The 26429-nt window shown below is 42.4% G+C and overlaps 1 protein-coding gene across 4 annotated transcripts in view; it reads left to right on the top strand.

The window, feature by feature from the left end:
• Positions 1-818: 818 nt before the first annotated feature.
• The window catches only part of LOC107271667 (fibroblast growth factor receptor homolog 1), a 31265-nt gene continuing 5654 nt past the window's right edge, over positions 819-26429 (top strand). For 2 of the 4 annotated variants that reach the window (XM_015747909.2, XM_015747910.2), the window contains exons 1-2: positions 819-928; positions 17834-17967. In XM_015747909.2, the coding sequence (XP_015603395.1) occupies positions 17883-17967 (85 nt within the window). In that variant the 5' untranslated portion in view covers positions 819-928; positions 17834-17882. Of the gene's footprint in view, positions 929-11528; positions 11667-13478; positions 13502-17833; positions 17968-26429 lie in introns of those variants that run through there. The other 2 variants (XM_025088876.1, XM_025088877.1) reach the window with 2 other exon arrangements.

Below are 26429 nucleotides of genomic sequence, written 5' to 3'. Positions count from 1 at the left end.
ATGTACTAAGTGCCTCTTGGAAATTCGAGAAGAAACCTGTTGAGATCTACGCAGTCTTAAAGGTTAGACCGTATAATACCGTGAAGTGTTTTTCTATGAAATTTGAACGTGATCGGTCGAGGAGTGTCTGTTTGAAAAATTAGGTTACTTAAATAACGTGAGACTTTTCGCATGTTTTTCTAGCTGTCCGATCGCTCGTTGACAGTGAAATATATGTATACGTAAAGAAGAAGAAATGGTCGAACCGTAAGGAAGACATCAAGACGTATCAAATGGACGAGGGAACGGCGTGGAATTCGCATGAAAAATTTATCAGGATTTATACAAAAACCGTTGCCTGAAATAACAAGGTAAAAGCCCAGACCGCCTAGTGAATCAGTCCGTATAGCAAATCTGACAGCGGCCACGCGTACGGCGCTCGACCGAATCTTATTCACCGTCAGGGAACGCTGACTGGATAGCCAGCAGCTATTATTGTGTCTATCAACAAAAGATAAAGAGAATATAAAAAAGTGAAAAATCGTTCAAATACAAAAGGAAAAATCATCGCACTGTTCGATACTCCAGATCGGACTGGATGAGTCAGTCTCTGCGGTACACGGGTCGACTGAGAAAAACCAGAAGCTCCTGAGACTAACTGTTCTGAGGAAGACGAAGAAGAAGAAGAAGAAGAAGAAGAAGAAGAAGAAGAAGAAGAAGAAGAAGAAGAAGAAGAAGAAGAAGAAGAAGAAGAAGAAGAAGAAGAAGAAGAAGAAGAAGAAGAAGAAGAAGAAGAAGAAGAAGAAGAAGAAGAAGAAGAAGAAGAAGAAGAAGAAGAAGAAGAAGAAGAAGAAGAAGAAGAAGAAATCAAAGTAGAAGGGGAACCTTAAAGAGAAGCCTAAAGGAGCTTTCCCAGAAACTCTACGATCTACGTCTGAGTAGGCGTCTGGTAAGTAAGGCGCAATTTCCTATTACGATGTCTGCTCATCAATACAGCATAGTTTACGACTACTTGTGTGAAATGATATTTACTGATGTATTTATAAAATCAATTAATTAGCAGCCAACGAATCGTGAAATACCTAGAGGCAGTATATTGCGCAATATACCTATATAGTTCCCATTGTATAATCTACGCTTTGATATAGGAATCCATTGAAAAACATTGATCTTTAGCAATCGCATAATTAAAATCCAATCAACGATAATTACATATTTTATACATTTCTCAAGATTCATTTTAATTAATTCAATATTTTCATAAGAATTTGTAATCTATCAAACTCCTATACTTGCCCATAGAATACAATTGAACTACCGTCACGTTAAGGCACGTTTTAGGTAGTACTACCGGGCCATATTCTATTATGGTCATTCATCCTTTCATTTATCCTCAATGATGCCACATTCGAGGATCCCCTAAATGGTGGTAAGCGTGGGACGAGGATAATTATTACAACACGAGACAAAACCTGGTTCAACCGACCCGCCGGCTAGTTTACTCCATCTGACCTTAAAACAGGAACGAATCGGATGGGCACCTGAATCCTATTGGAATTAACAGGGAGTCTTGTAAAAAAATATTTTCTATACCTTCCGTCTCTCTCTCTCTCGACTCTTGCATTAGCATATACAAAGTGCCGGAATGACTTAATTTATATTCTTAACGAGAGCAAAGTGTCTTACAAGAACGATACGTCCAATTTACCAAGACATTATTTACCTACCGGTAACATGGACTAGGTACCAAAGACTAAAAAAAATAGCTATAGCCCACGCAACTTAAATGACGTCCATAGACAGTGTACCACTGAATCAGCCAGTCTGACTCATTTGTTTAATTACACGCTAAACATTATAATGATACCGTGACTGGTACTTATTGCTTTCGAACACGTGAGAGTAATCACGTGTCAATTAAAGCTTGTACAACCCTACAGACTGGTACCAGACTACTAAACTAGTAACCATAACACTAGTTAGTCTCTTCCGGTATTCATCCATAGCTCGTAGGTGTCGACCTTATTCTATACCTTCGACCCAGACTCCTCACTCTTGAGCAATACGTCCTCGAAGCTCAGTGACTCCCATAGCCGGACGGCTGCTTAGAAACCGAATCACAGAGCCGTAGATTATGAATAGCCAGATTCCTACATTACCGACAGTTTCAAAGATTTTCACACGATCCTCAGTATCTCCATTCCATTCATACAGCCTGTATACCTTTATAGGTACGACAAAAATTTTAGTCAATGGACTTGACTCGCTCGGCGTGGGATTTAAATCTTTGAATATCGCTACAACAATGGCCGACACTGTGTCCACTATCTTTGGTCTCTTCTTTGGGATTTGTCATACGTAGCCTTTCTTGCTGCCATATGTAACAAGTGGGCGGTACGGCGTTTACGTTCGTTCGGTAGTAAGTTGTAAAGTCGGCTTGACTTTATATAAGAAGTCCGACTGCGATTTGTTTGATAGATCGACGCGGTCACAGTCGCCATGACGACGTAGAGTGGTCTCACTTTATAAGACCAGATTGCCGGCTGGGATCACTTGAACGGAATGGAATAATGGATGCTCCTCTCCTTCTCTTGGTCGATGCCAAGGCTCGAGATCGCTGGATTTATTTTATTCCAAAATTTCCTTTCTCTTTTTCTTTGCTCGTCACTGCGCACGAGATAGCCACGTGAATCGACGGTATCTTCGTGTTGAAATACTTCGCAGACTTCATCCCTGTCGATTATCCCTGCGACAATACAGCGACCAATCACGCTCGGATTATCGTGACAATTTCGTCCAGTCATCCGCGACGAATGAGTCGATTTGCATGCGCAGGACCTGGACGGGATAATCGGACACGGTCGGTAGGGTTGGCGATCCCTGTAAAAGGAAGAAGGTCTCGATAGTCCTTGATTCTATTTGCATTTAAAAATCGTACAAGGTGTATCTATATATATATATATATATATATATACACACGCGTTTATTTATTCAATCGAAAATTGGCACGTCGTCGAAACTATTTAAAAATCGTACAAGGTGTATCTAGGATAATCGGACACGGTCGGTAGGGTTGGCGATCCCTGTAAAAGGAAGAAGGTCTCGATAGTCCTTGATTCTATTTGCATTTAAAAATCGTACAAGGTGTATCTATATATATATATATATATATATATACACACGCGTTTATTTATTCAATCGAAAATTGGCACGTCGTCGAAACTAATGCGTACGACGCTTTGATAATTTTCAAGTGAAACTTTTTTCTTTATTCACTTTCGATCGGCCAAAAAAATACACTCGTTCGATTTATACTGTTTCGCTCACTGTGCTCTAAACTTTTTCCTATACCACACAAACTCCAGAACTTCTTCGACTAACCAGCCCGTGTTATCGGTATCCGGCCTGAATCTTATTAATAACCCACCATATTTATATATTTATGATCGCGGCCCGCTTTTCAAAATGGATTCTGGGAATAATGGTGGGGGTTACCCATATCTTGCTGCACTGTCATCAGGATGCCAAGTTTATTACGTGTACACCAAAAGACCAGGACCACTGTTACATCGAACTCAGAGACCTCACCGTACCACGTAACTCATAGCGATAACACCATAAACATTAAAAATACAAAACACGTGTATGGTATCGCTTATGGTAGTACCCGTAGCGTCCAGTGACAAAGTATAAATTTAATAATTTAAAAAAAAAATTGCATCATCCCTCTTTTAATTTTACCATACCACTAACTCTCAAATGGTCCCTTGTACCTGTACAAGCATCGCGACGCTCCACTTGGGCGCTTTCTCATAATTCATCATATGACTGCATCAACCTGCTGAAAACCCGTGTACGATATGTACAGTCATCTCGAAAAATCTATAAGCACATATGAGCACAGATTCAGCAATGTACATTCCAGTCCCATATATCATTTACTAACGAAGCAACTTCACGTTATCGTTGAAAGAGTCAGTTCGATTAATTAACGTATCGGAAGTTTATTATTCGGGCCAACAGAAAAAGTCCCTATGTAGATCTAATTGAGTTCGCATCCCCCGTAAAAAAAAAAAAAAAAAAAAACATGTGGATAATTAATCAAGACGTTGTGGAAGGAAAACAGTTAACGAGACAGATGCGCCAAGTGAATGAACGTTCTTGAGGTAACAGGTTATTTGTTTAGCGGGAACGTTACGCTCTCGTATAGTCCCTCTCAATACATTCCTTGTCCAGGTGGGTCTCGTCCAGGCGCCGGCTGCGTGAGACACGCACGAGACTCCACGGCGAACGCGTGTTCTTCGCGCATCGTGGCTTACCGATATACTATATGTATATATAGTTATATACTCGCCCATGAAATTGGACTTTAATACGTGTTTCGTTAAGGAACCTAACCGCAATAGTCGGTTCGCGGAAACTTTTATAATTTTTAGGAGGTATTAAAACACTTGATGTGCTAGATTTTGTGACAGACTTTAAATGTCGCAATATATATGCATGTGTACGCGTCGCAATATATATGGTAGAGTATAGATATACTACGTGTAGGTATCGAACGAAAAGAAAATATTGAGATCGGCGTGGAGGATTATACCTGATTGTGAGACAATTTGGAAAATCTTTACACTGTGTCATTGAATACTCGAACTGTCAGTTGTTAAATTCCTGCGAGTAATCTTAACCGGTCTAATATTAGCTAAGGGTTAATTCGAGCGAGATTACGCTGTCAATGATGCGACCGATAGACGCACTCGGTAATAGTTTGATTGCGTAATAACGAATGCAGCTGTAATGCGTCTGATCTTCCGATGTCACGGAGACATTGTGTGTACGTTAATAATGTTTATAGGGACGTCAAAGTGAAGTGACAGTCAGATTTGACAGCTGTCATGCGACCATATGCTCATGATGGAATTTGGTGTTGAAGAAGGGAGATTTGCGATTTTACTATACCTCCTGGGAGTGCGAGAGAGACGGACTTATTGGGAGTTACGTGCGTAAGACAAGGACGGACATAGGTTTTACTCCAATCCTAGGTAGTACCCTTCTCAATTTTTCTATATCACGAAAGTGACTGGTTGGACATAATTTTTTTAATTGCTCAAAATTTCGAGTCGATTCAATTTTTTTTTTGGATTAAAGGTACAGCATTCAATATGTGATCGATTCATGCTCTGTGTATACTTTATGGATCCTTACATGGGTTATCCCTATGTCCTTTTCCTATGGTCTCCTGTCAGAACACACCCTGAACTTCGTTTACGATGCTAATCCTCAAGCACAAGGCCCGTCCTCAAAGGACCTTACAAAGACTAGCCAATCACTCGACCTCGTTGCGCTCGTTCCGTCAATTAGCGCTGAGCGACCGCGCGTCCCGACGCTGCTCCCTCCTCTCTCTCTCTCTCTCTCTTTCACTCTTGTGCGCAGAAAACAAAAGGAGACGCGGAATTAAAGAGGGCTTCTGGGAACAAATCAAGTCCAGTTTCGTTCAACGGGGGGACGGCTTTACGTCTCCTTGATCTTTCCTCAAGTTCAAGTGACTGGCGTCGCTCATGAAAACGCACCGCAGGATTTTCAACGTGGGAAACCTGGTGGAGCTTCATCTTCTATGGGACCTTATGGGACGTATATGGTCCATGGCTAAGAGACACTTGACAGTGACTTTACTATTTATATTTTTTACCATTACGTCTCATATGGTGTTATCTTGGATTTTCATATCAAGATAAAAGAACATTAGAAAATATTACAAGCACTTTCTTATGACTTTCAAGTACAACGAGAACGTTCTCTTCTACGTATTAATCTCAATTGAAATCTGATAACTGTGTCTGCCGGATCGGTTGGTTTTGGTAAAATTTTTTCTTAATCACCAAATTCAATGAACATCTTTATCGAGGGAAGAGTATAACGCTTATCAAATTTTGTTTGTACAGTACCAGTGAAAATTATTTTAATCCCACGATAATATTTATCCTATCCATTTATATATCTTACGCTCGCTTCGAACTTGTATACTAATCGGTACCCGCTAATTAATATAGTAATTGTCTACCGAAGCTAATTCATTCGTATCGCGAAGGTATCTTCGGCGATCGGCAAATTCCAGTTGGGAATGCGCTGTTAGGAGCGCTCGAAAACAAACCTTATCTCAATCCTTAGGACGAATTTCCATTGAAGCCACCCAAGTAGTACTACCGAAAGTCGTACGTGTACATCTGGCTCTGTTATCGCGATACACGCTCGACTTACTCAGATGGAATCTTCCTTACGGGTCTCACAATACGGAGTGTATATACGTATATGCACACAGGCTACATTAGATATAACTATATCTATCTACCTTGCGCATTAATGCCCGTGCTACGCTTACGCGCTTATACAACATATCCCGTGTACGACATTACTCATCGTAAGAGTAACTTGGCGGAAACCAGTTTTTCTCGTCACGGTGGTCCATCTGGATAAAAGCAGAGAGAAGATCAAGAGAGATGATTTAGTCTCGATCGATAAGAATTATCGATACAATACGTATGCCAGTAGTCGAGATTGATTTCGAACGATTGAATTTATCAAAAATTTTTATAAATTATATATTTGGAATCTTTTTTTTTTTTTCTACACCAGATGAACGTTACCGAAATACCCTCTCGACTTTGACATCTCCCGTAGATGATCTTGCTCCGGAGAAAGGCAGAAGCCAAGTCCGACGTTAATTGGAGGGAAGCATCTGTCAATTAAATGAACGATAGACAGGTGTCTGACCTCCCAAAAGATCTTCCACCAGCCATACTCCACCTGGGTATATCTATACTAGCGATTTCTTCGGCAAGGAGAGTCTCTATAGCGCTTCTGTCTTTTTGTCCTCGTAAATCCTTCCAAGAGCATCCATCGGGAGTGGCTTTTACTTTTGCCCCGTTTGCGAGATCGTCTCGCCACGCGATCCGAAGCCGATAGAGATGCTGCGTTCGCGAGCGGACACGAGTGAAAGAGAATAAGAGATTTCGAACGGAATCCGTGATGCAGGTTTATATTAAAAGCACTCGGTCTATATCCTACGGCAGGGAACATCCTAGTGTTTGTTATTACGGCGAACGAGACGCGGCCATTCGAGTGTATACGCCGGGGCTTCGGCTATCTTCGTATCTCGACGGGCAATTTTTGCGGGACTTTTAAATAAACTTCGATACCGTCTTACTCGATCGTTTAATAAGAATACATAGAGGGTGCGACGATTAACGTTATTAATTATTTTTACTCTCAAACCTGTATATATATTTTTTTCCTCCGAGATGACCAATTTGATTTTGAAAAAAAAGTCAAAAATAAAAATTCTTTTACCGAGACCGTCTGAGAATTTACTGATCCCGATAACGCTAAAATTTTCTTCGGTCAGTTAGGAACAAGGGATTCAGTCAGGAGTAAGTTTATATTTACGTATTACGTGTATACGTATATATAGTATAAAACGTTAAACCTCCTTGTTATTAAAGGCACCATGTTCTGTGTCGCCTTGGCGCCAGAATGGATTTCAAAAATATTCCAAGTGATTTACTTTTCTGAGAATATATGTATACACGTGGGTATATACGTCTCAGGGATACTCTCGCACTCCTGCCAACTTATTAGAGACGAATCAATTAACGTTAACGCGTAACCCTTTCTGGTAGTGAACTAGTTAGATTGTTACGTGTAATAGATATGTCTTGGCATGGCTGATTAACTATATAAATCACCATCCCGAGTGGAGAACGTGCTAACGATACTGATGACTGGATTGACGACACCGGGCATACGCTTTATACGTTGACGACACTGCCACGACGAAAAACCGGATTGATGAGAGTGAGGACAGAGTTGCCCTTATCGAACCTTGGGGCGAATAGAATCCCGACCTTATACGGGGTTAATCACGTGGTTCGGTTTATTGAGAGATCAGTGCCAATTTTATTTCTGATATGCAGTTACGTGCGTATAAAAAGCCAGGATGCCTTAGCCACGTGTATGTCGTATATGGTTGCTGTCGAGCAAATAAATCAGTTTATGTAATAAGACGAGCATTGCCGGGTTGTGGTTACCGAATATTTAACCGAGAGTCAAGACGGTCCTTGTCAATTGACTTGAATCTACTTGAAATTGAACGTGAGTCATGAATAAAAAAAGAAAAAAAGAAAAAATATTTGAACGAAATTGAACCGAGCGAAGAATTTAACGACTGCTTCTCAGGCGCGTGGCTTAATTTGTAGACGGTTTAACGCGGTCAGTCACTATTTCGCGAGGGATTGATTATTTCGGCTAGAATAGAACGAAGGCTATAGTTAAATAGGCTACTATCGCGTGCAGGCCTTTTGTTTTAGGCCCGTTTACAAGCCGTGAAAACAGATGGAACACGGTGACGGATCGCAGCGTGCGAAAGGTGGCGGTAAGGAACGTGGCTGAATTTTGTCATAACGATAATATACCGGGTGAGTCAGGAAGTCACTGCGACATTGAGATTTATGAATTTGAAACTGAAAAATTAAAAACTAATACAAGTCCGGTCTACTTTGACGTAACTGAGAATAAAATAAGTAAGGTTAGAAGTCACGAATTGGAATACCGGGTCGTCGCGAAGAAACGTGCGCGTCAATTTGGTGTGTGACGTCGTTGATTTCGTCCGGTTGAAAAATTTTATATTTTCTCACGTACCGGGTGACCGAGTTAATACGTATCACAGCAACTTGGAAACCATTGACGTTTGTTCTCCGTACTCGAATAATAGACCGCGCACATTGTCGCCTGCTTGCGAACAGTCAGTCGCTCATTGTGCTCTGGCGACTGTAGAGCCGTTACATGTGGGTACATTCTGGGTCTCTCAAAGTATGGCCATTGTCGAGAATCATGCCAACAACACTCATGGGAATGATTGACTGAAGGAGCCTGAAAAATAGACCTTTGTCAATTCATTGACTGTACACAGAATCCCAAACGCCTCTTAGACTAGGTTAAGAATTTTAACCTCTCTCTCTCTTACTTTAGCATGCTCCTTCGTTGCGTCATGAACGTATCCGATGACTGTAGTAATATCGACGGAACAGCATCTTGTTTCTATTAGGGCTCCGCTGGTAGCTATACGATCGAAAAGGCGCATCCACATATATAATCCTTGGAGTAGCTCCGGTGAAAGGTTCTACCTATTGTATGTGATTTTTATGCTCCTACATAGATATACCGGTACTATACGTCATCATTTGCATAAACGCCCACGATAGTCAACACGTGGAAGTTATCGCGTGTCGAGCTACCTTCGGAGAAAGTACTGCTTAACGACCGTTTAACGAGTTAACATGCCCGTTTAACGGTGACGTGTCTTGACCTCACACTCCTTACGGATCCTTGACGTATCGCTACGTATATACACGATTTTTTATAAATTTCAATAATTTTTATTAAATATCCTCGACTTTGTCTTTTACCCTATAAGACTGGTAGATACCAAGGCAGTCGTGGTATAAATTGAGAAAAGTCATGGCGTCCCACCGGGCGACGTCACACGTGCATCGCTTCCGGCGTCAAAACAAATCACGGTGAACTTCCGCTGAGTGGCGAACATCGGGACCGACTACGAATGACTACGGCGGACTTTGCTTTAACTTTTACGTGAGAGTTTTCGTAATATTTCGAAAAAAGACTATCGGACGGTAGAGATCAGATTTATCTGAATGGCCGATCATTAGTTTTTTTTTTTTTTTTTTTTTTCGGGCAAAACATTAAAAAATTTTTCCAATTTTACGGGGGGTGGGCACTGTATACAAATTTTCGGGGTAGATTTCATCAGTTGTATAGGGGGTTGTACTGGATACCGTGACGTCAGCATAGATAATATCTATATACGTTGACGCTGGTCGCGGGTCTCCCGGAACTTCGTAACGCGCAGACCCAAGTACTTGGGACGAATTCTAAGAACCATTTCACACCACGCTCCAGACCTGACTTCAGTGTTCCGGATGGACTCTTGTAGCCACTACCGGAAAATCATTAACAATGTCACGTGGCTTTTCAGCCTATTAAAAAAAAAAGGGAATCCTACTTTAAGAAAGTGCCGCTTGTAATGTCGAGCAGATGCTTCGATCCTAAGAATTTCAATATGGCCACGTGCCATTCCGAAAATCGTCAAGCTGGCCATCACGACCTGACACGTATGACGTTAGGAGAATCATCATTAAGACAGGACGCAATCCGTTAGCCATATCCCACGATATTCCGACCTTTATTGCCATGTCCATATAATGTCCCATAGCGCTCGTACACTTGTTCCTGTACACTTTTATGGCGTCCGTCGTCAGCAGCTTCAGGGAAGATAATAAAGATGGTCAGTTACGCGTCGAAGACGTTCCGCTATATGGTTTTACGACGCGTAACGACGTCTTCTTCTATGCGGCTACTATGCTCTACTAGTACGTCAGTCGATACGCCACGGGCACCAAACAAACGTATCGCGTGCCTTCTTATGCTTCTCGTTCTCGAGGTCTGGGGTCAAGAGACCATGCGTGGACGTACGTACGTACTTCACTCTGGAGTGAGGACTGTCGTCTGCTCAGGAAACTGTCCATTACGTCGATCAGACTCCAACCGACTACACGTACGTGCGTCAATCTTGGCTAACGTCTGCGGTCCGCTGGAAATTTGGACGTCTAAGATTTCAAGGTAGATTAAGAAATTGGCTCTGTGAATAGTCTAATCGTAGAGCCGTGCTTAAGGGAATATTTACAGCTTTTGGTTAAACGATGTAAAGTCGTATATGAATTTTTGAAATTTTTATATAAAAGTTACGTTACTTGTATATGGTGGGAATTTTTTTTCAAAACTCGACTACCGGTTCGAATCCGTGTTTGGTCGATTTGGAAACTCGCCCGTGGTGATGTATGCTAATGCCTTGTCTGGTCCTATCTCAACAGGGCTAAGTGTGGTGTAGATAAAGGAAAAAAAAAATAAGTAACATGACGTAGATATTATCCAGGTATAACGTGGGTTGGAGGTGAGATAAGTTCTTGCGGTGAGGAATTAAATATTTAAATGCATCCATCCATCAGGTCTGCGATTGGTTTGAGTTTTCACGTCGAATTTGGATCGTCGATGTACACTGCTTATCGGGGTCGACCTGAAAATTTATCTCAGGTTATTCAAACCTGCCAACGTTATCATCGGGCTTGTCACTTTTAGCGGGGAGTGTATTAATTCTTTGATTTATTTTTATTCTGACCTTTGGTCCATGTGAATTTGTATCGCTTTGACAGTACCTATAGCTACGCTTCTCTGGCAGCTGTCGGTATGGACCTGGACCCATTCCTACGAAAGTGGATCTGTGCATCCCGTATGAATTATGGATGTCGGGGATCAGGGCGACGAAAGGCAGACCCCCGTGCTCAGTGATGCCAACTGTCTCTGGAAGAAGTTTTTCAAAAACTATTAACATCCTCAGGACTTTCAACGCTTATACCCAAAGCGTCATCTTCGTGGGCTGCCAACCTTACAGCATCAGCCTCGTAAGATCCCTACTGGGAATCCTTGGTCTGTACTGGAAAGACTCGTAGTCTCTTGGACCTTATCCCGTTACCAAGAAGGTTCATCTTGAACTTCAAACTTCTCAAGTGATGGCAGTGGGAAGGTTAACCGTAGGAGGAACGAAGATAACTCTTATCACTGTGAGTGTCTTCTTCAAACATTGTACCTGTAAACGTTCGGTTGGGGTGATAAGAATCCGATAAGAATTTGTTTACACGAAAATGAAGGTTAGAATCCAGAAGCTGATTAGAAGCTAATAAATATTATCTATGCTTATCGATTCGCTTTATATTTTCATTAAAAAAAAATTTTTCTTACAAAAATCCTTGGATCGATAACTATCGAAATAATTAATTTCAAACTTTTATCGGTCGAACGAAGTCGATCGGTAGCATTGAATTGCGTATTCTGTGTGCAGCCTCTCCTTAGTACACCCTTGCCAAGTTACGCGTCCCATGAATATTCCGTGTTGATTCGCGCTGCTTCGCCTGTCCAGCCGCTACGGGAGACACACTGGATGACTCGATGATTCGAACAAGTCATTCGAAATATATTCGTGATTCGAATCACGGTCTTTTCTATTGTCTCGCAAGTGTTCACGCGAGGACGTTATATGGGTGAGTCCGTATTTGGAAAATCTTATAGATACTAGCCTACGAGCATGGACATAGACCTCGATAAAACACATTGGCCAATCGCGTAGAAAGAATTGCATAAGACCCAAAATCAGTAAAGACCCACCACCCTGTGTGACAATAGAAACCATATAGGACCCATTTTGTATGTAAGTCAGAATAAAAAGAAATGGGTATGTAACTTTGAATAATTCGAAAATGTACTTAAAAAAAATATTAACTACCCCTTTTTTTGATTTTCTCATTGAACCCTTTAAGGTCTAGGGGCCCCGCGGTATACGCAACAGGCGCTTAATTTCATGCCATTATTTAGTCTACGCTTGAACACGCGCCACAGCGGGGTACCGGGCCCTTTCCTGGCATCCCAGAGCCCCGTGACGTTGAGGCACAGGAAGTCGGAACCCCCCCCCTGAAACTCCAGGATCCCTCTAGGAGTTCTTTTGATTTCCTCGGGGTTGACGTGTGTACCTACAGTGTAGGTTAGAGAAATAGGGCCCGATGTTTGTACAGGCCCTGGCAATGTTGTGCATGCGTCGCCCCCTAAATTTTCGCGCCTTCCTTTTACCGAAAGGGTCCCTGGATTTTTAGGGGCCCTACGCCACGTACCGTACTTGACTTACAGTCCGCACCCTGGGTCTCTGCCGGAGAAGATAAAGCTTGGGCATCGTGCAGACACGCACTTATACAACAAATATAGGTATAGTACGTATATGCATAGGAGCATGTCAAGATCCATTCACATATGTACCCAAGGAAGATGGTACGGGGCCATCTGGCATGGCGCGAGCCAAAACAATCGTCAAATCTTGTCCACATAGACACGGGAAGGTAACGTCTTTACGACGTCCCTGACGAACAGTCGACACCAGTATGGAATATACCAGAATATTTAATGGCGACAGGTTACCTGAACGCGCATACATGAAAATAGTAAGACATGAGTTTTGTAAAATTTTTCTAGAACCCACGGAAAGCTTGGTGCGTTAAAAGCGACCAAGGTTCTTACTTGTTGAATGACTATTATTTATGGCTATTCTTAAAAGCACTGAAACGCGTACTAAATTAAATGTAGGGTTTTAGGATTCTCGTGGTCTCAGCTTAAAAGGCTTCCAGATCCCACATGACTTACGAATTCTTCGTTAACCTCAGATAGTCTCGTTTCCTCGATACCTGACAGTAAAATCGAAGACATACAATAATTTTTTATATTATATGAATTTTTTTTTTTTTCATAAATACTCACTACTCATCATATACAGAAAGGAGCACCAAGTCCTTCGCGGAGCTCCTGTCCATCCTTACTGGACTCAAACGTCATTCGGACGGTGGCTAAGTGGATGGTAAATATATCCTTAATGCCATGGTAAACAGAAACTGGTCGTCGTGATCACTCAATGATTTTCATAGTCCTCGGTTAACGGAGTCGTATTCTCCTGTGTGTAGATACAGTCAGCAGGATTCAGAGACGCGAGTACAATTATGGAAGGGTTTTGTTTGTTGTGGGACTTGGCCCACCCACGTGCGTATCCTTGGTACATGTATGTTTTCCTCGTGGGACTACTATATTAGGACTACTGGAACGGATATCATGGCTAAGCTGATTAGGGTTCGCACCCTACAGTCCCGACTGAAATCGTCGACCTGTTATATAGCGATCAGTCATCCAGACCAGGTCAAGATTATCGGCAACTCCGAACAACTTGCTCAGAATAATTTGGTACCCCGATATATTTCATCCTCGAGGAATTCATGGAAATTAATTTAGGGTCAGATGGCTCTGGGATCCGAATTCTTGGACGAGTACAAAAACTTTGATTCCCTTTGAAAATACCGACCCGGTAGATAGGTGAAATTTGATAGGTCCGGTAATGAGTCCAGATGCAATCAAGACTATTGTGTCTGTTGTGAATAAAATGATATAAAAATAAATTACCCTCACATAATTCCTAGTCGGATACCATTAACGGTCCAACAATGATTTGGCTCTTGTCTTCACTTTCCTTTGTTACATTCAACCCTGTATTATCCCCATTCTTTACGGTACCACTTGGTCCAATCTACGGAGTCATTGAATCCAATCATCGATTAGAATCGAATAATATATTTTTTTTTCAAACAGCCCTCAACATATCATCGACTCACAAATCCATGGGGTCCTGTATGAGTATACAGAAGAAAAAAAGTCCACGAAAACCCATGAGAATATTTTATGGTCAAACCAGTGAATATCGCGGATATCTTTCTTGGTAAGCCGTCCAAAATTCTTTGCCTACAGTTAAATCTCAAGCCTTATCCCATTAAAAGTTTCCAGGGTTACCAAAGCCGGGGCTCCGCTACCCCACGAACAAATTGAATAAAGCGTACCGACCTCTTTTATGGGGCATCCCATAACGTTGCGTAACGAAATTAACGAGCCGCGATCCAGGATATATTCCACGCTTAACGAAATAGCCATTTCGTTTTATTCTCGTTCCGTATTTCTTTTTTTCCATTTTTTTTTGTTTTCCATTACTTTTTTCTTCTTCTCGCCAGACCACCAGATCACGATTCACACTTTACCCATTAAACTCACGTACTTTATCGACCGTCCATGAATACAACCTATATTTTTTTTTCCTATCCTCCCCTCTCGCTCTTCTCCCACGTCGTTTTCGTCTGCTACCATCCATGAAGTTCTCCAGCGTCTCAGTACCATGGGAAGTTACGATCCAGATGATTTACGGGAGAATACTCCTTGCGACTACCAAGGTTTATTATCTGGGTACACTCGTGCCATGGGATTCGTAACTCGGTGTCTTCTTGGCAGTCCTATGGAGTTGAGGTCGTCGATTTCTGTGCCTCTAACGTGGGATGGTTTTCGTTACGAACTTACGACGCCGACGGCCAGAATCCCAGCCATGTGTTTTCCTCTCCCAAAAACATTCTCTTTCCCCATGGGACACCATATATAACCATTCTGCCGGCCTTCTTGGGTCGTGTATCTATATGCGGTAGAAAAGCACTGTAAAAAAAATTTTACCTCAGAACTTAACTGAGATCACAGGTGCGCGTGGTTATTGTGACGTCAGACAATGTACAATTAATAGAAGTGCCAATCTGTTCGGAATTATTTATTGGTCGATATGTAAAAATTCACGTGCAAATATTTAAGTCTGACAATTTTAGAACGTCTGCTCCATATAACCATTTACTCGGTGAATATGTATTTGTGTATATATATGATTGCCGCTACGTAAATCCAACCTGCGGAAATACGTATAAACTGCTGCCAACCTCTGGATCACGAATACAACCGGAAACGGTTGGAACTTCTTCCGTTTCGTCCTGCGCATTTGTGTCGCGACCCACGTAAGACGCGGTGCACGTTGCATAATTCATTTTTCTGTTTATATTACTCGAATTTTAATGCATATCCCTGTGTCTGTGGGATCGGACTGGGTGGATTTAATGAGAGACGAAAAAGTCGTTTTCGAAAAGAAAAAAAAATTGATATTCATTCGCCGGATATCTGAACGTTACCAGTAGGAATTTCAGTTCGAAAAAAGGCGTATAGAATTAATGAAAAAATTTATGAGATTTTCCTTGATATTCTTGTACCGGGACTCTTCGCCAGTTTTTCGTCCGCCGTTTAAAACGTGTCCAGAGCACGCTTGGGTGTTCACGTATTAGAAATTAAATGTTTGGGTCCCTCGACCACGTTTATAAATGAAAAGGGGACTTGGTGGATGATCGGGCGTAGAATTAGGTGTATTAGGGACAATAGAAATTGTAATTGAATTACACGGCTCATCGCAGTAATCGGGCGGTACGGGACTCTGAGGTCTTATAGGGAGTGAATTATTAAGGGGCCCTTTCTCTACCTGACTCACGAAATTAGGCAGGTAACCTACTGAAACAGGTATCAAGATTAGCCCAGGTAATCCTGAGTAGTAATTTGTTATATTAATATTCGAAATTTTAGGGTGGTCCATCCCTTTTCTTTAAACAGTCACCCCATAAACCGCCTCACACAAATCGCATTAAGGGATTGAACTAGGAAACCTTTTTCCGGAGTCGGTGATCGGCAACCTTCTAAAACTGGGCCCAATAGTGGGTCGCGTCCGGTCACCAGGCTTTTTTCTGACTTCGGTCCCACTAATGAGTCCCATTGTTTTCTTCGAGAGAATTTTTAGAGACCCTGTCACGCTCTTTATGGGATTTGCAAAATTTTTCGAAACCACTCAAATTTTGTACCTAAGTCAGTCCCATTTGCTTTTTTTTCTTAGCTTGTAATATTTTTTTGGGTCTGTCCCACTCGTTACGAGGGTTTCTGGATGAGTTATCGAGACTATACGAAAAACCTATGAAAATACGAACTTCGACCATTCTCTCCGAGAGCAACAGGTGTTTCTGGGTCTCCGAGGGAATTTTTTTAACTCGAAGTAAAAAAAAAAAGGCCCCAAAAAAATTCCGTGAGATTCCCGAGGGCTCTTCCCGAGGGACTCGGGGCATTAATTGCCGCCCCTCGATTTATATTATCTGTCGGACTCGTCTCGTATATTTTCTTAGGCAGCGTTAGCAACGAACCTAAACGCCTCGCAGTGAACCGACCTTTAAAAGCGACGGCGCGATCATTCGAAAACTAAGAAAACAAGCTGTCGCGAACTTCGTACGCGTAGAAAGGAGGCGTTAAGTAAAAGGAAAAGATAGGGAAAAAATAAAGAAACAAAAAAGGCAAGAATACCGGCAGAGTCGATCTCAAGAGAAAACTTTCTTGAAGTACCCGCCAGAAAATCGAGCCCTGTCATCGTCATTATCGTGAATAAACACTAGCCAGAGTTACGAGGGGTAATTAAGTCCTGCCAACTGTAACAATCCCCGAAACACAGCACAACGCTACGATTATTTATAACCACTTGTCGTCTGCTCGTCGAGTCCCCGTGTTTTTTCAGTCCCCGTGAATACCCGCCTTTTTGCTTTTAAGTCCCACCAAAATATATTCCACCGGACCAACCATTAGCATCGACCACCCTTCGATCCTATCGAAGATCCCAGCAACGATTATCTGCCATCCCTTCAAAAAGGTTCAAAGTCCATTTTGAAACACTTTGCCGGAAGTCGCCAGAGACCATCCGGAAGTCCCCTATAGAAAGTCCATAAGGACCTTAGAAATTCTATTAAAAATTTTTCATTATTTACTCCAGTTGTCAATTCCAATAAAACCAGCTGTGAATTCTCATATCCGCAACAACCCTGGCTACCGTGCATACCTAGGTGCCAAGGGATGCAAAGGAACGTCGTAGAATGTGAATCCAAGGAACGCGAACGCGTAGCTGTGAAACGGCCGGAATACAGTGATATATACGTTATACAACGAGACAGGGCGGGGATATATTTTAGCGAAGTATCTCAAATCTTTAGCTGTCCTGGACAAGTGCATTTTCGTGTGCTGGCGAGGTGCCAAAAAATTTATCCGAAAAAAAGTCTCTCGCGAAAACAGAAAAAACACGAGTATCCGCGAAGGCTACACCGTCGGTTAGTATTTACCAGACGTACAGTACAGAGACAACCGAGGACGTTTTATTTCCCGTATTTTTTCATGGATTATCCTGCCAGCCATGCGAGTGTCAACTGCCACTGGTATTGCATTGGCGACATTAACACCTACGATAAATATATGTTTTTCCTTTCAGAACACACTCATGTGGAATACGCAGTAACATAAGCGATATCGTCGACAAGATGACGACGACCTGGAGCTGCCTGATCCTTGGGATCCTCGCCATCCTGGGAATCGGCTTGACGTATGGCCGACAAGTTCGTCTTGGTGAGCATACATACCATACAAATTTTTTCCCATTAGACACACACAAATACCATACAGTATACATAGAAAATTTTTTTGAGCCACGCTTCGATTTTTCTAACCCTTAAAATTTTTTTTCGTAAAAAAAAATACTTGACATAAAATCGGTAGCGTGGGAGTACAAGGGCTACCTGTATACGAGGATGATCCAGAAATTAAAAAAAAATGAATTTTGTGTTTATATTCTGTCTTTTTCTATTTTGGAGTCGCTCCAAAAATATATGCCAGGGTGTAGGAGATTCAGGGACAAAAAAATATATGGAATAATATGTTCTCGCGCACGACCGGAGACACGACTTGCAATTAGGTTGTCAATCGAAGCATACTTTGCTTTTCGTCTGTTTCCCTGTGTTTTTTTTTTCTTCTTCGCAACGAATCCTTCCTCCAAACGCCGCTGGGATACGTTGCTATAGGAGTGAGAGCGAAGGTAGCCGTGAAAAGAAGAACCAAGAAGGCGAATAAGACTAAGAGGAGACTGGTGGATGATGATGATGTCGCGCGCCACGGGCGTTCAGCCCGCGGCAAAGCACCGAGATTTGTAAAGAAAGCTAGTCTTGTATATTTTGGTAACAGAAAACGACGACGGGGCGTAAAGGAAGAAGCCATGCGGCGGACAAGGGTAACGGGGAAAGAGAGGAGGGACAAAGAGAGTCAATGTATATGGGAGCTAGTGATACGAGAGAGAGAAAGAGAAAAGAAAAGTCATGTTAAGAAAAAAAAAAAAAAAGAAAATTTTTCGAACCCGATAGAAAACAGTGCCGACGTAATCCTATGGATTAACTGTATAAATCTCGTGGGACTTATACTGCTGTTCCAATTGTAAACGTTCTGGACTCGAATCCTCACGATTTCTTTTAACATTGCTTCGTCGCCTCGACACAAAAGGCTACCAGCTGTCCGGTCTTACCAGCTTTGCCGAGAGGATCTTATTGATTGCGTCATCCGAGAAGATTTTTTTGTGCTATCCGTTGAAAAACCTGCCAAAATCTATTATACGATTTGATTTGTTAGGGGATCCTTTTTTTCAAGTGGATCCTCTCATTGAGAATGTGGAATAGCTTCTGATACTTTTTCGAAATGGCAGCCATTAATGTCGATGGGATCTTTTTGTGGCGTCGGGGTGAATATTACGAAAGGGTTGACCAGCTGTCTTATTTTCTGTGTTAAAAGGAATTATATATTGTGTCGATTAAAGATATCCAGATTGCATCTACGTGATTGCTGGTTGTCACTAGAGAAATTTTATTTTTGATGATAATAATAATTATGTCTATTTTTAATTCCCGAACCATGAGAATCGTGGCGAATCGTGGCGAGCGTGAAATCTCTGATATCTTCTTACTACAGCCAGAATTCCACGCACGTATTTCGCCTCGACTCGTAATACGTTTTAATTAATCCGAAATTCAGTAACGAGGAACAGATTGGTACTCGCGAATGTGTCTTTTTACATGACTTTTTAAAAAATGATTTTCTCGTTCTCTCATTGTTCTCCTTTGCGTTTAGAATAGCAGTAGCCGATGGGCTTTTCCTTTTGTATAAGGAGTTAACAGGTTCCTGGTATAACCTCAAGACGAAACTAGGTCCTTCGGTGAAGATCGGTTTACCTCGTGAATTAGGAAAGAAACGAGAAGCACGTAGTAATGATCGCCGACTAAGCTGAAACGTGACTAAATCGGGTATTTTTAACATATAGTTAAAAGTACGATACGCCCTTGAAATATACCGAAAATAAGTCTCGACGCACTGTAAATATATGGTTCAGATAAATCTGGTAAATTCTTGGAAGTACCCTGGACATTGCGAATTCTTAAAAAAAAAAAGAAATTCGTAGAATCTCTCAAAAATCACGTATCCGTAATAAAATGTAAATTTTATCATAAATAAGTGAAAAATTTTCAAGCAAACCTATCGCTTCGGGCAAAACTGACAAACTTTATTGTTCGAGAGTCCCGGCAGGCTTGCCAGTCCCAAAGTGACACATCTGGTCTGCAGATCCATTCACGACTCACTTCACAACTATGGGCTATGAGGATCGGTTGGTCTCGTGGTACGAAACTAGAAAATTTCCAAGTAACCTTAAGCCCGTTTCACATGTCTCGCATTTCCACGTATACCATAAACCCATCCGTTTTATCTTACAAGCGTTCAAATTTCCCGCGAAAATTTTTCACTCAAAAACAACACCCTGCGTATACGTAAAATTCCAGCGATTAAGAATTCCGGCAAGCGAATTGAGTCTAATCAGTTTCTCTATCGTTAACGAACCCGCCATCGACATTAACGTCATTACTGCCAATTAGGAAACTGTCTCCGTACGTCACGTCAAGCGTACACGCATCCAGCAGGAAAGCTTACGCACTCGTACCAACTGACTTCGTCAGTCAAATGTAATCAATGCAGCGCTCGACCTACATGCCGGCACTTCAGGAGGGAACTGTCGTGCCATATCAGGAAGTCCTCGTTCGTTCCAAGGATATTTTTATCTCTGGTGGGACTGAAAAAAAAAGTAACAATTAACTAACCTTATGTCAATGAAATATAGTTCATTTTAATTTCCGTCAATTAATACCCAGTGAATCATTTTTCTCAGGATTTCCATCACTTATATCAATATATACCTTCTTGTATACTTGACTCTTACAGTACATTGCTTAAATGGTAATAAGGTACAAGGTAACCAAATATATATATATCTATCCCCATACTGATCTGTACTGACCACGTAACGGTCGCCAATAAATAAATATATATATATATATATATATATATTAGAAGTCATGAAATACTACTGCTCGTAGTAGCGTTATTATGATTGGGCTCAATTGTCCAATTGCTCGGTCATTGAATGCCGCTCTACCATACTCGCCATTATTAACAAACGCTAACAATTCTCAATCCCCTAAGCAAATCCCAGTGCCGTCTGGTCCGTTCTTCGACTTTCTCGCTCGATATATCGTCAGTGTTATTTAAATGAGAGCCACTGCAATCTTTTGTCTATCAAACGTATTCAACAGCGTAATAGCAGCTAATATACCAATTGGACAATGAAAGAAATGGCAGGGTGCGATTTGTCGACGATTGGATGCGCTTACCGGGACAATGGTTACGCGCGGCCAACACGCGAATCGACCTACGACCTAGTGAAGCTACTACCTTCGTTTTGAACATGAAGATAGATACCGTGTATAACCGGTGTCATAGAAATACGAATGGGAGAATTCGTGTTGGATAAACGTCACGATGAATTATAATTACAGACATTAAGCGGTAAGAAAGCGAGAAGCGATAAGAGGTTAGGGAACAAAAAATGAATTAACGAAAAACCATTCGTTACCCAGGGGGTTCATTAAGATAACAGCTGGTCTTTTACCTCTTAATCTAAAGTTCCTTTGAGCGACCTGCGTCGGGGGATGATCGTGTAATTATGCACCCTGAGTGGTTCCTATACCTGAAAGTCGTTCGCCGTTGCTCGGACGGATGCGTCAAATTGAAACGTCCACTCTTTTTTTCTCAAAGGATTTTCGACTCTCGTTCCTTTTTCATACTCTTAATCAAGCTAAAAGGGTTGAAGAATCGTGAGGAATTTTAATTAGACTGTCAACCGTAGCGGATAACTTTTCATGGTGATCTTTCGTCAGGCTCGAACAATTTTACGTCCGCCATCTCAATAATGCCTAGGATATATTTATATCCCCATATAATTCCACGCGTGAAATATCATTAAATTCCCGATCGTCGGAATGGATTCAAACTGGTATACCTATGGAGTATATATATATATATATATATATATATATATATATATATATATATCATATATATATATCACCAGGAGAATAATAAAAAGTCAATCTACCCAAGATCCCTTGCGAGAAGGATTAAGTTTCTCCTTTTGTGGAATTACCGGCCTCCATTTATGAGGCAGCATATAGGATCTAGATATCAACCTGGATCCTTGGGGATTTCACGTCGACGGATTAGACAGGGACACGGGTAACCTGATTCTAAGCAGGAACAGATTCGACGTCCTGCATTTGTCGAAAAGTTAATTCGACCGATTCTCACACCTCCAACCTGGATATCCTATCCAGGATCTATTCAGATCAGTTGACCATTACCAGATAGGTGTGTTCACGGGATACAGGGTGGAGGCCCGGCTGGTTAAAATATTTCACTAGGTTACAAGGTATACCAAAGCCTATAGAAAAGACAGTTTACCTATGCACGTGCGCATATAGAGATCTTCCACGAAGCTCGTTATCGAAGCGTCTTCTTTATTTCATCTCACCAGTCACAAACGTCTCTTATAAGCACTCGCGTGCCAGTCTCACAATTAAAGGCGCATAAATCACCAGCTGTCGTTAGGGTATCTGCCCTGGATCGACCCTTATCTCATTCCGCTACTATTTCGAGCGTCTTCTCGCCGCCGCATTTAGTCCCCGTTCATACGTACTTCTTGTTTCTGTTGGTGAGTTCTAATGAGACGAGCGACCGCGTCTTGCGTCGCTAATGTCGACCTCGTTTATTTGCCCAGTGCATTGTCGCACAGTCTTACCAACCTCTAAACGGAGAATAACCCCGCACCAAAAATAGTCCGTATTATTTTCTATTTACCGTATAAAGCGTTAACTCCGAACTTTCTCGTGTTTTCCGTCGAACGAACTAATTGCCAGGATTCTTTGGGTTTTACGACTGCGGTACTTACGCTGGTTTTGGTATCGGCACTAATGGAGGAAACAATGTTTGGGTAACGTTACACTAAGCTGTGTTTTCATTCGAACGATTTCAGACAGTATCGCGTGTAATTGAATTACATTTCTTTTTTTCACTCTTGTCTCTTCGCAGTGACGTTTTAACGTACACGTGGTATACATATATTGTGCATACATTCGCGCCATATTTGACGAGATTAACGTCCCTCCCGCTTCTGGCAATTCACGGGGAAAATGAATTTATCGCTCGCCCACGTATTCGTGGGTTGTCATTACCTCGTTGGCACCACTGGCAGACAGAACTATGACGGCCGTGGCTTGGCTTCACGGCGAAAACGTATTACAAATCGGAATTAATTTACGGGGAAACCTTCGACGAATATTTTCGGCAGCGTTCCAGGCGATAAACCTAATCCCACCTTATCCCAGAAAGCGTCTCTGTGTCACGGTCCGTTCTCTGTGTTCTGGTAATCGACGACCCAGCCGTCCGTTCTAGTTAAATATCTAGACGGATGACGGTGCATCTATAACGTAGACTTTGTATAAACATGTAGCAATAGGTACGTATCAGCCTTTACAAATTACAAAGCATTGTATTACGTATCGTATATAAATACTGTATAAATATATCTGGATTATACATAGGCGTACTACGTATGCCAAACGTAGGCGTGCCAATTTTCATTATTTTGGCTTACGGTCACGGCGGCCTGCATCCTTCGGGAAAGGGAGGGGAGGGGGGGGGGCGCGTCGCGGCAAAAACTTTCAAATTAATTTACGGCAGGCGCGTGCCCCACGAGTAAGCTGCACCCTATATATAGACTGCTGACTTTCGATACACAGAACCGAAAAATCTTAAAGTTCCTCGACTCCGTTCCATCGTCAATGAAACCGTCTGTATACCCGGTAGCTCAATTCGATCAGGAGTCACCTCTTATTGGCAAGAATGAAAATAGAGCCTTTTCACTGAGCCTATCCACGTGTAATTTGTATCCTTGTTCCTCCTTTATTATTTAGCATGGTATCCTCGAGGATATGCGGGAGCCGAGCGATACCGAGGAAACCGTGAGTATAGACTGGCGCGTCAAGCGTTGACTTGGAGAAATAAACACGACGAGTCGATGTCGTCAGCCCGTATAAAAGATGAGGCGCAGACCCACTAACTAATGGCTAATGGTACCGATTTATTCTGTTTGGTAACACGAGGCGTATAGTTTCGTTTAGGCAGACGTCGTTAGCCTTCTACGACCGGTGAAGCCCGGCGTAGCGGAGAATGAGAGTGAGGTGTCGTTGAGGACGCGCCCTAAAACAATTCCTCCTTGAAAGCTGTAATAACGAAGGCATCTCTGTCGCAGGATCGAAACCGTCTCTGGATTATAATTCGAATCACGGATATTACCTTCCGTCCAGGCATTTTACCCACGCACTTTTGCACCGATGCAAAAGGCGCCTGCGTGCTCGTCGTGCCGAACGACGCCGGACTCTCGAAACTATTCCTGGACGTCGGCGTCGAACCAGATGGCCCGTGACGTCACGCCGGGGCCGTCCATCTTCATCGGAGGAATCGAGCGCTTATCAATTTGAAATATTAAAATTTCGAATTTACACCTTCGTACCCGCGTGCTGTATGAAGTTCGGTGCGGATTGGCCGATGATTATTTTTATGAATGACTGTGAAAACCGTAGGGGGGGTCAGGGGGGTGGCAGTCTCCTTGAGCGTTCCAGAGCGAAAAAGGTCCTTGTCGAGACAGACAAGATGGAGAAAAAAGAAGCGGCGAAAGAAAAAGATGAAAAAGGAGTGCGAGCCACGTGCCTGACAGATGACGCGGATCAGAGGAGAGGAAACGGAACTAGAGTCTAGCGACAATAAACTCGATTGATTTCCGTCGAGGGGGGTTACAACAATGGTTACCCTGTCGCACGCGTTTCTCAGGATGTTTAAAATAAGTCCACGTAGTCCTCTCATTCTTTGAGAGATACGATTCAACAATGCCGTCCCACGTTGCGGAGCCAGATTAAGAGAGCTGATCAAATAAAGCTCACGGGGCTTGTCGTAGATCGCCGAAGGAAGTCGTGGGCGACCATGGAGCCGAATCGGACGCTTCGTGTGAACGTTGATAAATTCAAACCACAAATCCGTAGCCAATTATACGTGTCCCATTCACAAACAAGTCATTGATATCCTTATTGCCCGTTGATCATTGATCGTCATTACCAGTCGTAGAAATGATCAGGTGATCATCCTCAAGCTAGGTCATCCCCATTCATCGGATACCGATCTACTTTATATTCCGTTGACGGGATTGGTCGGTCATGGAGGAAGAAAAAAAAATCTGCAAAAATACTTAAATTATTAACGTGTTCCTGGATGGGGATAGTCGCGTGAGAAATATTCGAATGGAAGTAAATCGACGGGAAACAGAATAAAGCGAGTGTACCTAGTGATCCCTGGTCGGTAATTGCGGGGTACACGGTTCCACCACCTAGGTCTCTATATTTAGCCAGATGCATTCTGGGGACTCCAACACTCCAAGACGATACAGTAGCTATAGACATAGAGGCATGGCAAAAGCTCTTCGGTAAGCACCGTCGGAAAGGACAGTGTCGCGGTTCGGTTTTGGCGCATCTCCAAAGCGACGGAAAGCCTGGGTTTCGTACTCATGAATGAGCGAAGGCGCGACTCTGAGATTTTGGGACTGGTAAACATACGCGGATGGACTTAATAATCGAGCAGCTCGGAGACAATGTACGCGGGCATTGTTACACGATGAGACTAGTATTGTAAAAGATGGCGGATGTATTTATAGCGATGATAATGATAATAATAATATTTAATCACGACTACCGTAACGGGTCTCTATGGGTATAGTACGTCGACTGTTCTGCTACGAGGCGCTATCTTGACGCGAAACTCAAGGCAACCTCATCACTGTCGGAAGACACGAGGTCAAGAAGAAGACAGGCGTTGATTAAAAAAGAAGTGGCATTCCTGACGCCTAGCTCGTGCTTCGACCGCAGCCCATTTGTTATCTCTCTAGCCTATATATCGGCGTCCCACGCGGGGACCAGACTCCGACCCTGATTTATGCTCTCAGCGGCAGAACAATTTGTTCAGGATGATCCACGAGACGTGTTTTAGCTTAGGTCACTTTACTATCTGCTTGGCTTTGTTTTTATTTTCTCTAAAAGTTTTATCTCTTGCCGCGATAGATACCGCCATCTAGCTCACCTAGTCCTGCTACCACTTCCTCTTACTGATCCGTTCCATGGTCTTATCGAGACTGTTTAGCCCGTGTTAAAATGGCAAATAAATCTTGGCGATTGTCATGTACGCTACGCTAGGTGTCGTATACATTTGAAACGGCTTGGCTGGAGACACACAAGCAATGGGTCGGCCGGATTTTCAATGCAGCCCGCGTCCACGCGAACGACGTGAATTACAAAAGAACTCGCTCGAAGGCGCCGCGCATAACAACACAATGGTAGATTCATTTCGGCGGACACTCTTCGCTCCTACCTAGATTCCTTAAAGCTTCTTATGAATTCGCCATGAGGTTTGTAATTACGAATCGAGAGATGCGCACCGCGGTGAGCTTCGTATGCCTGGAGAATGCCACGGATTCATTACCATACAACATTCCACGTATTCCGAAAGACTCGAATTACACTTAACTGTTTAGTTTGAGGTTAGTGAGATTGTAGGATATT

The sequence above is a fragment of the Cephus cinctus genome, unplaced genomic scaffold (genome assembly GCF_000341935.2).
Source record: "Cephus cinctus unplaced genomic scaffold, Ccin1 Ccin1_scaffold1031, whole genome shotgun sequence".
Lineage (NCBI taxonomy): Eukaryota > Metazoa > Arthropoda > Insecta > Hymenoptera > Cephidae > Cephus > Cephus cinctus.
This window is presented reverse-complemented; position numbering and strand designations above follow the sequence as displayed.